General features: G+C 39.0%; 1 protein-coding gene across 6 annotated transcripts in view; it reads right to left on the bottom strand.

The window, feature by feature from the left end:
- Positions 1–14,722, bottom strand: part of LDB3 (LIM domain binding 3) — a 115,402-nt gene that overhangs the window by 47,241 nt on the left and 53,439 nt on the right. For 4 of the 6 annotated variants that reach the window (XM_041475546.1, XM_041475563.1, XM_041475570.1 and 1 more), the window contains exon 5: positions 11,030–11,436. In XM_041475546.1, coding sequence (XP_041331480.1) covers positions 11,030–11,436 — 407 coding nt within the window. Of the gene's footprint in view, positions 1–2,211; positions 2,416–6,662; positions 6,686–11,029; positions 11,437–14,722 lie in introns of all 6 variants that reach the window. The other 2 variants (XM_041475585.1, XM_041475578.1) reach the window with 2 other exon arrangements.

The raw sequence follows: 14,722 nt of genomic DNA, 5'->3' as shown, positions 1-14,722 counted from the left end.
TACAACAAAATATTGTGACATCAGATATTAGACTGATTCCAGCTGTTTTAAAAAATGCTCTAAGAGGTAAAAACCCCACAACCCAACAAACAAAAGTTCAGGTAGACTGGTAAATAGCCAGCCAAGTTGACTTATTGCAGAGGACATACAAGACCTTAGTTTGTACAACCACATTCTTTATTCTGCTACTTCAACTGTCAGAACTTATTCCCAATAAGGTACTGGACTTGTGTCTTTATAGAACTTGTGAATTTGGCTGAAACTGCATAATGGAATTTAGAAGTCCATTATGAAGTCGTTTGACAGAAATCTATTCAAAATGCACTGTCCACATGGTTTTACTGCAGCTACCTAACTCCTGGTTCTGGGTTTAGCAAGATCAATTAAAACAGAAAAACAAAGAGTAGAAAAATATATCAAGTCAGGGCATTCAAAATTTTCTACCTTTAAGTTTCAGCATGGAGTCTGAGTATGAATAATTCTGTCCTTCCCTTTATGTTTTCCATGGTGATCCAGTAAGTGTGGCTTATTCCAAAGTAACAAGAGTCTGACTCTGATCTCATGAAGATACAAAATCACTGATTTAAAATGGTGAAACTAGAAAATGAATTCCTATCTTAAGCCTGTCTGTCCTTCATCATTGATAAAATAAGTAAACTGTTTCCAGCTGCTGTCTGCCCTTCAGATGTGCAGTCTGAGTGTGCTTACCACCCTACAGACACTTGTGGACAAATGAAAAAGACTAAGATTATTAAGAACCAAGACCAAATTATAGGCTGATAACTGAGACAAAATGAATCGGCACACAATTTGGTCTGCTTTTGTATCAAAAACTTCTCATACAAATACTTCCACATTACGCAAAATCTTAACTCAGACCTAATCGACTAAGCAAGCTGAAGAACATTATGGTTTTCAGTGCAAATTAAACTTCAGAGTATCACAGAGGAAACTAAAGCAAACTTATAAAATGAAAAGGATCCACATATGCAGCATTAACTTTATAATAATCTCATCATTTAAATAGGTAATTTTTTAAAACATTACTATTTGGATCATATAAAGCTACAGCATTTAATACAAAGTGCCAATGTATCATAAAATGTCTCCTACAATCCACGCCTATGAAGGATGTGAACTCTTATAGAGAACACAAATGAACTTCTTTGTACTTCACTAATTGGAAATACGAGTCTACTCAACACCTGTGGAGATTCACTGAGTCATGGCCAAAGCCAGCCAAAGGTATTGCTTGTGATCCATCATGAGGAACATCTGTGATGAACAGCAATATTGGTGCAAAAAGTTAGCAGAAAAGAAAAATAATTATAAAAAAGAGAGAAAAATGGCCAGCAAAAGGGAGCACAAGCAAATACATAAACCATCCTCAGTTTGAATAAGCCTGCAGCTGACATATGGAAAAGAAACTACGTTGAAGTGTGTTGCTATAGCTGTATTTTGGTGTCATATCAAAGGAAGGCAAATTCTATTTTAGGCAGAAGTGCACCTGGTAAGAGATAAACCTGGCTACTTTTATTGCATATGTAATTTCAGTAAAGCTATTATAACTCTGGATAAGTTAATCAGGTAAGATTACCAAAACATGCATTGGAAAAGCAGAGTTATTAAAGATCAGGGGATTTTGCCATAGTCCAAAGGATCTGTGTAAAACACATGTACTGTATGTAAACTGGGGATAGGGAAAATACAGCAAAACATTCCATTCTGAAGAATAAAACAGTAGCCAGTGCTAAATAAATATTTTACATTTTTCACTTCTCAATAAAAATTCCACCCCCCCCTTTTCTGTCCTTTCTGAACTATGCATACAATAGTGACTATTATAAATCATGGTTGCCAGGAATGAAAAGCCATCCAATATCATATACAGAGCATTAGATGTATTTTTGTGGGGTTTACCATTTCTAGGAGGAATACCAAAAAACTAGGTTAAATTAACGTACCCCTGACCATGGTAGGGGCTTGGAACATGAAGGTCCCTTCCAATAACAAACCATGCTATGATTTTCTGGTGATCCATCCTTTTAAATTCAAAAACATGGAAGTGCTTTTCAACACTGTCTAGGATTGATACGCATTTTTCACCCAGGAAAAAAGGAAGAGTCCAGGAAGAGCAAATGTGTCATGCAGGTAGGGATGTTACAAGTACCATGCAGAGAAAGAGCACTCCACAGAAGGAAATAACCTTACCCAGCAAATTCTCCACCCTGGGCTTGTGCCTGGCCTGCAATTGCATCCATGATAGCATCCTGGGAATACATGCTGATCGGGGTGTTATACTGCGCGTGAATTATGGTAGCCTTGCCGCCAAGGCCCTTCACCTCAATGGGTTTGTGGGTGGACAGGGCAGAGTCCTTCAGGACATTGGGGTTGAAACGCTCCGTGAAGTCCGTGCTGGGTTATGCAAGAGTGAGGTTCCATGGGGAAGGAAGGGAGGGGAAGAAAGGAGAGAGGCGTGAAGTTAAGTGAGGGAAGCACCACCAAGAGAGGAGTGTGCACATCTGTTCATGGCAGCTCACCAAAGTTTCTCATCAGGAAAGCACAGACAATATAAGTACCAAGCCACAGCAAAAAGATGGCTGTGCTAATGGATGTCATTTTTGGGTTGGCTTACGATGTATAGAAAGGAAAAAATGGTGAAATAGCTGTGACTGTATTAAAATCTCAAAAAAAAATCTGTAAGTATTTATGCAATACTTACATATTCAAAAATTCTGTTGTTATATGCATATATACATCTATGTGTATACAAACATGCACATGTATATATGCATGCCCATGGGAAGTACATGCACAGTGCAGAGAATTCCCACTTTTTTTTTTATCCATTTGTGTTTTCAGAAGGGTCTTACAAAGGTCTAGAAAGTACAGTGAAGTGAACAGATACCAGGTTCTCTATTATTTAGAAGATTTCAGTACTTTCTCTGTGTTATTAATCACAGTGAAATTTAGTAGTAGCGCCTTTTAATCTTCAAGGCTTTCCTTACAAAGACTAAATCTTCCCAAAATCGCTGTACAGACAGCCTGAAGTGCTGCTATGGCATGATAAATGCTCAGCCCCAGCCCTGGGCTTGTGCCTGGCCTGCAATTGCATCCATGATAGCATCCTGGGAATACATGCTGATCGGGGTGTTATACTGCGCGTGAATTATGGTAGCCTTGCCGCCAAGGCCCTTCACCTCAATGGGTTTGTGGGTGGACAGGGCAGAGTCCTTCAGGACATTGGGGTTGAAACGCTCCGTGAAGTCCGTGCTGGGTTATGCAAGAGTGAGGTTCCATGGGGAAGGAAGGGAGGGGAAGAAAGGAGAGAGGCGTGAAGTTAAGTGAGGGAAGCACCACCAAGAGAGGAGTGTGCACATCTGTTCATGGCAGCTCACCAAAGTTTCTCATCAGGAAAGCACAGACAATATAAGTACCAAGCCACAGCAAAAAGATGGCTGTGCTAATGGATGTCATTTTTGGGTTGGCTTATGATGTATAGAAAGGAAAAAATGGTGAAATAGCTGTCACTGTATTAAAATCTCAAAAAAAAAAATCTGTAAGTATTTGTGCAATACTTACATATTCAAAAATTCTGTTGTTATATGCATATATACATCTATGTGTATACAAACATGCACATGTATATATGCATGCCCATGGGAAGTACATGCACAGTGCAGAGAATTCCCACTTTTTTTTTTATCCATTTGTGTTTTCAGAAGGGTCTTACAAAGGTCTAGAAAGTACAGTGAAGTGAACAGATACCAGGTTCTCTATTATTTAGAAGATTTCAGTACTTTCTCTGTGTTATTAATCACAGTGAAATTTAGTAGTAGCGCCTTTTAATCTTCAAGGCTTTCCTTACAAAGACTAAATCTTCCCAAAATCGCTGTACAGACAGCCTGAAGTGCTGCTATGGCATGATAAATGCTCAGCCCCAGATCAAAATATCCAACATTGCAACCAATGGGACAAGTGCAGTTGAAGAGTTGCTGCCTTAGTTTCCAGTGACTCCATTTACAAGGAAAGATTTTATATTTGACAGACTGAGCCCCTAAAGCAAGTTAAGTGAAGCTTCCATGACACCAGAACGAGTCAGTTTGATGTCAGACTGCAGCCAAAGAGCAGCTGGTTTTCTTGTAGGACTGAGTTGTGGATAATTCTAGTCCTACAGCCATGGACTGAGCACTGCTCAGAGTTCCAATGACCAATGTCAGCCACTACGGTGGCTGCTCTTCAACCTATGGGAGATCAGGTGAATCTCTAGTCTGCTGTTTCTGTTCTGCCAGCAGCAGGAGGATGCCAGCAGGAGAGATTCCATACACTCACCAAACTGGAAAAAACTGGGAATTCCATCCTTTGTGACATAACAGATATTTCATAAATGTTTCATTCAGAACTGAACCCAAAAGCTGGAAATAGGTATTTCTCCCCCTGCAGAAGAACTGCTGAAGAATTTAATTCTGTTTGATTGGAACAATTTTCCTTTTCAGTTTAAGACATTGGATTGCAAGGATATTGGCTAATATTGTTTTTCTCTTTACACACAAAACAGTGCACCTGTTTACCATGGGTAGCCTCAGTGGGTGAGAGGTAAAACTCAACCCAGCATGACGAAAAAGGTAAACTCATGTAAGGCTGGTAGCCATCTGACTTAATTATCTGGAGACTATCACATGTGCTGTGCCAGCCACACCTCTGAAGCCAGCCAGGGGACTCCACTCTGTTTTCAGCCTTTTGTTTGGTGGGATGCCCTGACTGAGGATGGACAAAGAGAGATACAGTCATATATAACTGCAAATCCTTGATAGAACATCGACAGCCACATGCACAAGGACCAGAGACACACAGGTGCACATGCTGCATCACAGCCACAGCCTTCACTTGCACATGCCAACATTTTAAGGGAGGGAACTGGGAAGCAGCATTATGCATTCAAAAAAAGTGAAAATTATCTTTTTTACCAAGACATTCTCACATTGAAAACACATCTCCTTTAACTATTCATCAACTCTGACAATTCTATAATTACAGTGGCATCATCTCTGGAGGGGTGATGTGCAGAGACGTGCAGGTTGCTGTACTGAGCATGCACATGCCTGACTTCAACAGTATCTCTTTTCTGTGTAACACCCTAAACAATGGCATGATAATTACAAACACACAGGTCCTCAAGATCTTGAATTTAGTGTTCTCTTTCTTTCACTGTTGGAAGTACTAAAGAGATTCTAAACCCAAGATCTGAGAAGATTGTGTGAAGGAAAGGACAGAGGTTAAATATGCCACCTTTAAAGAATAATGTTCTAAGCAATTTGTTTCCACAGTCAGTTACAGAAATCAAAGCTACTAATGTTAGAACAGCCTAAATTTCCCTCACGGTAGCAGCAGAAGTCATTTGGGCTTTCACTTGTGGTCTTTAAACAATTTTAGTGATGTCTTTCAAGAGGTTTTAGTCACATTATGTACACCAAAGCCAAACTTCCAGTAAGTGTTAACAGGATTCCAATAAAAATAACAGAAAAAATGTACAGATTGCGAACTGCTGAGTTCCTTTTCTAACTCTGGAAGCAAACAGAAGATATTAGTGCTTGTAAGGAGTGCTGGGCTCTAGGACGAAGTGGCAGAGGTAAGGCTGCAGAGACAGCACCTCTGCAAAATGAATGGAATCTTTCTCCTAAGCTACAAAAGATCAGGAAAAATAAATCCCAAAGCAAGTAAGATTACAAACACCCCTATAAAGTGACTTCTGCTCTCTAAGACAATCCTGTCAGAATAATTATTAATGTAAACTAGCTAGGATTTTTCACTCCAAAGGACTTACATCATCACACCCACACTTCACTGAAATCAACAGAGAATGCAAGATCAATGTAAATTATATGTACTAAATATTATTTCAACTTTATGTATTCTAATACTCCTAACTTTGTACTGCCAGTTTAAATTTGACATTTTACTATTAGATTATTTATTTCAAAATCAGTTTAACCCAGTCTCCAGCAATTTATGGACAACACTCAGGTCAGAGACAAAAAGCATGAGTTTATAGACAATCCTCTGCCTCTAGAAAACTAAAGGTCAAAACTGAGGACTCTCTGAAATCTCCTAAATAAAGCAGATCAATCACATTTTCAAGTCAATAGTTATTTCTTTTTTGGGCAATAGATTTATCAAGGTAAATCAATTAATAGATTTTTTTTTCCCATATCAATATCTTACTGCAACCTAAATTTGAATTTTAGCAGACTTTAGAAATTAATTTAATATTGAAGCTTAAAGTACTTTACTAATAATGCAGCAAAAAAGGCTCAGAAAACGCTCTCCAAACTCCGAGGGCATGAAGATGACTTAAAGATTCAAGAGGACTTAAACCTGCCCATAGAAGAACAACCACCTGAAAGCTTTTAGAAGAACTGGGCAGGCTCAGGTGGCAGCTCCATCCACAGCATTAGAGCAACACTGAGAAATGCCAAGTGGGAGCACTGCTGGACAGCAGGAGCAGTGCAGGGCGCCTGCCACACCAAGCAGATGTTTAAAAAAATACTTGCACTTGCAAGCAGACACAGCAGGAACACAGGGGATCATGCTACCCCAGAAAACACATCTTCACACGCACAGCGTCACACAAATATCTGGCACTACACAGAGGTGATACTAACTTGGCAGCGGTGTTGGTTATGACCTAGAAGAAGAGAAAGAGAACAAACAACATCAAAACCAACCACACAGAAAAAAGTCAATAGTTTGTAGAGTGCAAAGGGCAAAAGATATTTACAAAAGGTTACTACAGCTCTTCTCAGACCATCTAAAAATAAGAATAAAAAGTAAATGTATGCCTAAAAACACCAACATGATTAACAAAGGAAAAAATGCAGGGATTATAGTTGATCCACCAGGACTTAGTAGGGTACCATGACATTTTGGCTGACTGTTAAACACAATCTTATTGCTGTGCATCCTTAAAAGTACTACTACCAAAGTGAAGGGAGGAGGGAGCAGAGGGGAAAAAAGGAGGATTTTCAGAGAATATTCTCAACTGAAAATAGAAAATGAGTGGTAGAGACTATATTTTTCTCTTAGATACTGAATATTCAGGGATAAAGTCTGTTCTCAGGCCACCCTCAGAATTGATTTTGCAAGACTGATTTTTAAGTCTTTTACATGCTGGAGAAGATCCAAATAATATACTGGCAAATGTTTTAAAGCTAAAACTAAGGAAAATGCCTTTGTATATAACAAAGCATTTGCCTAGCTATGACTGCACCTACATTATGCCAAGAGGTGTGCAAGCCAATTAACTTTGGAATAGTCATTCCTAATTTATTCCACATGAAATAAAGCAAGCCACGCTTGCTATATGTTCTTTAGGACTATCCATATCAGTATATTTTATTCCAACTGGTTCCATACAGTATGGAAAAGGTATGTTCACACTCCATTCTTGCATCTTTGTATAAACCAGTGATGGTACTTGCATAAAGCTGGGAGTGCAGAACAGAGTGTGCTCAGTCTGGACTACAGTGCTCTTCCCAATAACTCTTTCTGGTGGTTGCACAAATAGCAGTAATGGGCTGTGATATTTATTTTAACTTTTTTCCCCCTGAAGCTTAGAATACCCACATTCTGCTCTTTTCTTGGTTGAAGAGTAATTAATCCTATTTTGTGCAAAATAAAGAGGAAGAGATCCACGGTCCGTTAAACTTTTCTTTTTACTTGGCTGTATGGAATGCTGTTGACAGAACTGGGCACTGAGGATTCCAACTTGCTGCTGTGACATTTCTGTGTCTGGGACTGATACAAAATACTGGACATCAAAGCTGCACTGTTAAAGAGTGACATTCCAAGTGGATTTGGCCCCTCCTGCTTTTTCCTTGCAGAACCTTTGATATTAGTGCTTTTTCCTACCTATGATCCTTTTGCCTTGGCTCATCGAACAGCACTTTTCATGATCAAGAGGACTCTAATGAGCCAAAGCTGCAGTAAAGGCTTTGCACTTCGGTATTTCCATGGTAAAGCAACCACAGATCACCCTCTGCAGCTACTGGTCAGACTCTAAGATTTGGAAATATTCTTCTAGCTTTATAAACCCTACACTAAGCCAAATGTTCTTACAGGAACTGTTAGAGATATATTAGGAACAAGCTGCAGCCCGTAAGCACATCCGTGATCCTCTATCCATTTTAGGTGCATGTGAAACAGCTGGGCACTCATTTATAATGAAACCAATTGTAATGGTATCATTTTCTGACTCATCCACGCATCTACCATACATATAAAATAACGTTTTCAAGGCAGAACTACCAAACCCTTAAAATACAACCTTAATTAAAGGAATATAAAAGTATGTCCAAATAAAAGAAATATCATGTGCACACACTAAGAGCAGCTCACTAGTCACATCTCAGTAAAGGTTTTTGAGATGTGAAGAGGCTGCTATAGCTTCCTTCAAAAACAATAATGCTTTGCTTCTCCTTATATTTAGGATATGATGAGAAAATTCCTCCCAGTTCAAAGCCACAATAATTTTAGCTTGCCTCTATACATGGGACATGTCTGGAACCACAACTTGCTGCTCACAGAGGTCACTCAGTAAGAGGCCAGTAACCCAAGCCACCTGGCACGTACTTGTGGGACAGGTATTTACTGCCCTTGACCTGCAGTGTGAAAAATAACTTACACTGGAATGAAAAAGATGCATGTTACAAACTATGACTCACTGTTCATATTTATTCATACACTCCAGAGCTTTCAGCACATCACGTTCCACACTCCTACAGGCTATCTTATTTTTCACCTTGGGTCAGAGTGATAAAGCTTTAATATAAAGTGTATCAGACAAACAGATGCTTTGTTATTCTTCACAGATCAAGGAAGTAATCTCAAAATTAATTTCAGCTTCTTGATAGGATTTTCCAAAGGGTTTAGCTAAACCTGTAACAGCAATTCACACAATTAAGTTTAAGTCATCTGGTGAAAAGGGCACAGAACTGAAACATACCTTAATATCACTCCTCATGCTTGAACTTTCTCGCAGCTTTTACCATACAGCTAAGAGCATGTTTGTGAAAGCACAATGAATTCAGTTTTTGAGCACCACAATATCACAACCATGTTGTATTATATGGAAAGAATGTTCCCAGTAAAGACCAGAGCTAATTTTTCAGTGCTCACAGTGCTTCCTTATTCCCATATATGCACTGTGAGACTGAGATTATCATGGATGCCACCAAGTCCCAAGATAGTTACAGGTTCCATGTTTTTCTCCACAGAGCAGGAGGCAAGATACTTCTTACTTCATGGATAACAGTCAAGTGGGAGTGGGAATGACTCAGAGCACTATTGAGCTCTGAATTTTCTCTGCATGTCAACAGAGATGTACAGTTCTCTAAATCTCAGAGAAGTTACCAGACAAGATACATTTATTTAGTGCTTCTGGGCTCTTTCATCTTTTCAGAATGTTCCTGCACAGCAGGATAAGGTTGTTTTTTTTTTTGTTTGTTTGTTTGTTCATCAGTGTTCCAGATGGTAAAGGCAGATAACAGTTCCCTAAAATTTAATTCCAGCTAAATAGAAAGGCTCACACTGACTTTGGTGAGTGATGGCTACAGTTGTGTTGTAATTCTAATAACAAACAGTCACAATGCTGAGCCAGCCAAAATTCAGCCCCTCCACCCTCACCCCTGCAGGTATTAAGGAGGATTATAAACATAGTGGAGAAAAAGACAACAAGATATCCACCCAGGAAACTCTGTATATTGAAATAAGACAAGAATTGGTATTCTTCAGGAAACTGTAAATTAAGAGACAAGTATTCTGAGGTTTATTTTGCTGATCTTGGTAACTAACTGAAATTATTTTTTTAAAGGTAATTGCATTACTTAATTATCAAGTATAAGAAGGGAGGATAGAATTTACTTAGATAAGTTAATTAGGATTGTTAATGTTGAGTGCTCAAGAGAGTGGCAGTGAATCACATAAAATTGCTTGAATCATTTAGAACAGGTGTATATGCTCTTTTAATAGGATGAAATATCCCTACTTTTCTACAACTTAAAACCTCTTGGTTTTATTTTTGCAAAGAGATGATGCAAATGGTTATAAAGTACTTGAAAATATGCAGTTGCTATCAGACCTTGAGCAGATTGTCAGAATTTTCTGGTTTTCCTTATGCAGCCAAGTCCCTAGTGTCAAAAAAACCACTTTTCCCCATATTCCTAACAAGCAATTTATCTTCATTTAAAATAAAAACCCAAACCCCAAATGAACTAAAAAATTAGATTTGTTTGATGATTTATACATGGAGGCAAAAAAATTAGGAAAACCTGTTTCTCCCTGCTTTTTGTCACGTACAACAGTCCAAGCTCCTCACTTCACAAACCTACTAATAAAATAGTTGACTCGCAATATAGGAATATGGAAAACCTTGACAGCATGGGCTCAAACTATCTGGGCAGTATCTGGAGATCATTCCTTGTTATGGCAAAGTTAACATTAAAGCTAATAGATGCAAGATGCAAGAGGATTCAAAATATTGCAGTTCTGACTCATTCTGCATAGGAAAGCCAACAGGAATAAGGCAGGAATTACAGCAGGACACTCCAGTAGCTGGGTATGTCGGATTTGCTGGACAAAGCCATTTCTCTCTAGCAAAGTACCAAAGATTTGGTGTGGTTTATAGCACCTGCTCTGATGTCTGACAGCAATACTTGGTTCTCTGAGACTCCATGCATTAGTTAGAACTGCTGAGTGGCACAACCCTGAGATGATTACAGTTACTTCAGTCCTAGTGTTCCCCCTCATGCTCTGCTGACTATTGCCAATCCATGCTGCACGCCACATACCAACAACCATTGTTCTGTAATGGCAATGTGGGTATGTTTTGGGGGCTGTTGGAAAACTTAATTATTGATCCAGACTTTAATAATGACTGCTAGACAAATGCACAATAGAGTAAGCACCATTACATTCACTGCTCAGCAAGTTCATTACTTATTGCAATTATTAAAGATGTTACCATGTTACCTACCCTCTAGGAAGTCCACCTTCCGAAGCCCTTCGGTTGAGACTCAATTTATGCATCTCAGCCATTTCCCTCAGGGTCTCTGCCGAGTAAAGGCCAATGGGGTTGTTATACTGCCTTGCAGGGCTCAGCTGGTGAGCAGGGCTACTGCCACCAGCCAAAGCTGGGCTTGCTTTGGAACCTAACGAGCTCTTGGCAGGTGAAATGTCAGGAGTCACGGACTGAGAGGACATGGAAGATCTAACAGTGGTAGTCTTTAGGTAGGAAGAGCTATTTGAAAGGCTGATCTCTTGCTGGTTGAGGTAGCCTGAAAAGGTTCCATTGGTTGCTAAAACACTACCCATAGGCCCCGTCGCCGTGTTAGTTAGAGGGCTGAAGGTTGTTCTGTTGCCATTCATTTCCCAAGCAGGTTCCTGTAGTAGCAAACATGCAGGCCAAGAAAAGAAAAAAAAGAAAAGAGCAATCATAGAACACATGCAAAAATAACATATTTGCAATTAATGCTGTAAACATAGTCATAAACTAGCAATAAATAGATTGGGGCCAAAGCATTCAAACTTTCAGGGAAGATTTTCAACAAAGAAATGCATTGTTTCAAAATAAGGAAAGCAAAACCAACTCAGGCATTCTTTTACTAGGTTTTAGTTGAAATCAACAAATAAAGCTTAACATTAAGAGAGCATTTGCTACTAGTCAACCTCACAGCAATAATTTTATATTAAGGCAATACTGTCCATTAATTTCTAGGATAATTAAGAAATCTTAAAAAAAATGTCTTGAGGTAAGAATAATTTTAGATCATGTACAACCATAGAAGTCAATGCCATTATTATAAACACACAAGGATTCTAGACCACACCATTCTGTTTTCTATGAGTGCACTTGAGGTTATGGAAATTATGCACTGCTTTCCTGGGCTCTGGTTCATGCTGATCAGGCCATGCAGCAGGGTTAGCAGAGACACCAACAGGACTCAAGAACAGGTACTGCTCCATGAAGAGGCTGCTCCTATGCTGATCATTCCTGCTTAATTTCCACTTGAGGGAGTGTGTGCTTGAATATGTAGGTATGTGTGTGATCATACAGTCCTGTCCCACATAATATTCCTAACTGGGACAGCAGCAGGTATTGCCTTACCCAAAGGAATCTCTCCTACAATATCTATACCCATAGAAGCCTGTGCTGGTGTTCAGATTCAAAACAATCTACCAAAAACTCATCCTGGAAAAACACAGTCCAACACGTGAGTTTCATAAATTATTCACTATAAATGCACCTTAGTGAAATCAAAATAAGAGAAGCTATCAAAAAAGAAAAATGCTCACAGTTAAGAGGCCCAGTAATGCTGGCTACTTGCTGCAGTCCAGCTCAGGGGACAGGGACAGGCAGGGGAGATCAGCCTGAAGCAGGAATGGAGCCCACAATCTGGCCTCAATGATAGCCAGTTCAAGAGCAGGTGGTGGCCTGCAGTGAGATTTTGCCTCATTCATTGGCAATGCAATCATCATCTTTAACACCTTGCACTCATCTTCCCCTTCCATGAAATACAGGCCTGAGAATAATTTGGCCTCTAATTCTATGCTTTTGCTAGTATTGGTTATCATTAATGTAATTTACTAATTTGAACACTATGGTTCAGGAGAAAAATATTTTTATTGCCCTTTTCGATTTTTCTATATTGCATGTATAAATTTAGGGAGCACACATTTGAATAAAATATCAAGATAATATGCCTTGATTAATTAAAATTTATTGGAAAAAAACCCTAAAAGTCTAAGGATATAAGTAATCATAACATTAAACACATGTTGAATCAAAAATGTAAGGCAGATAAAATTAACTAAGAAAATTTTTCTTAGTGATAAACAGGAAGAGATTTTAGCTGGCATTAATAGCTGCCCGAGGCTGTAGAAACAGATAATCCTAAAAGCATTTTCAGACCATGCCTTTTTACATAAATACATTTGCAATACACACTTTGGTTATTATACCCTGACACTGAAAACAGCAAACAACAATCCCTTCCAGTGGCCTATTGAAAGCTTCCGGAAATCATTAAATAAACAGAAAACAGGGCTTCTCTCTAAAAAGGTGTTCAAAAAGAGGCACAAATGCACAAGGTCACGTTCAAAAATTAAGTAATCACTTGGGCAAATCATTTTTACATGCCGGAGGGACAAAACAATTATTAAATAAAAAATAAACACAGATGTAACAGAGAAGGAAAAGGATATGCTGGAGTTATATTCATTTGTTACCCTGAAAACTCTGGCTTTTAGTTAATGGTGGGTTTCTCCCTACACCCCAAAATAAAAGGATATGCAAGGAAAGCTGATTGTAAAGTATCAGTTTCAACTGCTAATGAGAGAAATGCCACATATTTCCTTAGCTCTAATGCATTTTCATAGTCTTGGTGTTACTGGACAGTAACAATAGGCAAAGGGAAAATCATAGGACAGCCCTAAAAAAAGATGGCTGATTATTTTGCTCCCTTTTGGCACAAATGGAGTCCTGGTTTTGCTCCTGAAATGATCCCTAGCTGGAGTACCAGCATACTGGCAGATCAGCATTAGAATTCTTAAGAACCTAGCAGTGCCAGGTTAGCAATCTCCATCTTGAGTTCGTATTTTGGATAGTTTTAGGGTAGTTGTTTTTCCTGTCTTGTGGGGGAAAAAATGGATGAAACAGGAAGTGTCTAAGGGAGCGGCTGTACTTCTAAATAATTACTGCCTCATCACCAGCATATTTAGCTCTTCCCTTTTGTGACCAACAAAAAAATCTCTGATTCAGTCTATTCCTCGGCAAATACTGTAGAATTATTTTTTGTCTCCAGTTCAGTGTCAAAATCAGATCAATGAAGAATTTTGGAATCCATTTCTGACTGTGAAGGGCAAATGTCTAATACTGAGCAGCAGCACTGAGCTTTCAGCATTGCATCACATGAAATGCAGCCAAGAATTACAAACGTTCCCCTGTTCCCCATCTCTCATCCCATTCTGTTTCAGTGGCTGGAAAAGCACGCTGACATTTCCAGCACCGGGAGTCTGATGCTACCCCTCCAGCCGACCAGGAGAGGAGGCTCTGACACTGAGCAATGGGCTTCCCTTCAGAAAGATGAGGGATCGTGCAGCAATCCCTTACTGCGGGAGGAAAACTGCATAACGTCAGGGAATGAGCTTCAAACTGATAAATGTAGAGGAGTCTCAAACCTTTTAAAATAGAAGGAAGCTAACAATCAGCTCAATTTCCATTCTGAAGTATTATTATTATTATTTGTTTATAAAAATCCAGTTTCTATGAAAGGCAAATGTTCCTTCTTATGTATCAGAGAAGTGAAAAATAAATTTGGATTGGGAGATAAACACCAGGTTTTGCAGGCCCTCTCCCTTTGACAAATCATTATTTATCTATTGCTGTGATCCTACAGTCATTACCCACCACTTGCACATCTGTGAGAACAATTTTAACAGTATACCAGTGAATTTGACCACCCAACATGCTCAAGAAGCAATTGTTGCTTTACATTTTTTAGAGGATAAAGGAGATAGAGGCACCATGGCACTGAATGACTCTGCTCAGACATGATCAAACTGCTTTTGGCTGAGCCAGCTCCTCCATCCTATACTCTACTTAAAATTCAGTCATCTCCATCTATTTTTTCTTAGACACAGAGGCTCCCAAATCTGGAGGAAACAAATC

This window comes from Pyrgilauda ruficollis, unplaced genomic scaffold, assembly GCF_017590135.1.
Source record: "Pyrgilauda ruficollis isolate IOZ18807 unplaced genomic scaffold, ASM1759013v1 scaffold11, whole genome shotgun sequence".
NCBI classification, from domain to species: Eukaryota; Metazoa; Chordata; class Aves; order Passeriformes; family Passeridae; genus Pyrgilauda; species Pyrgilauda ruficollis.
This window is presented reverse-complemented; position numbering and strand designations above follow the sequence as displayed.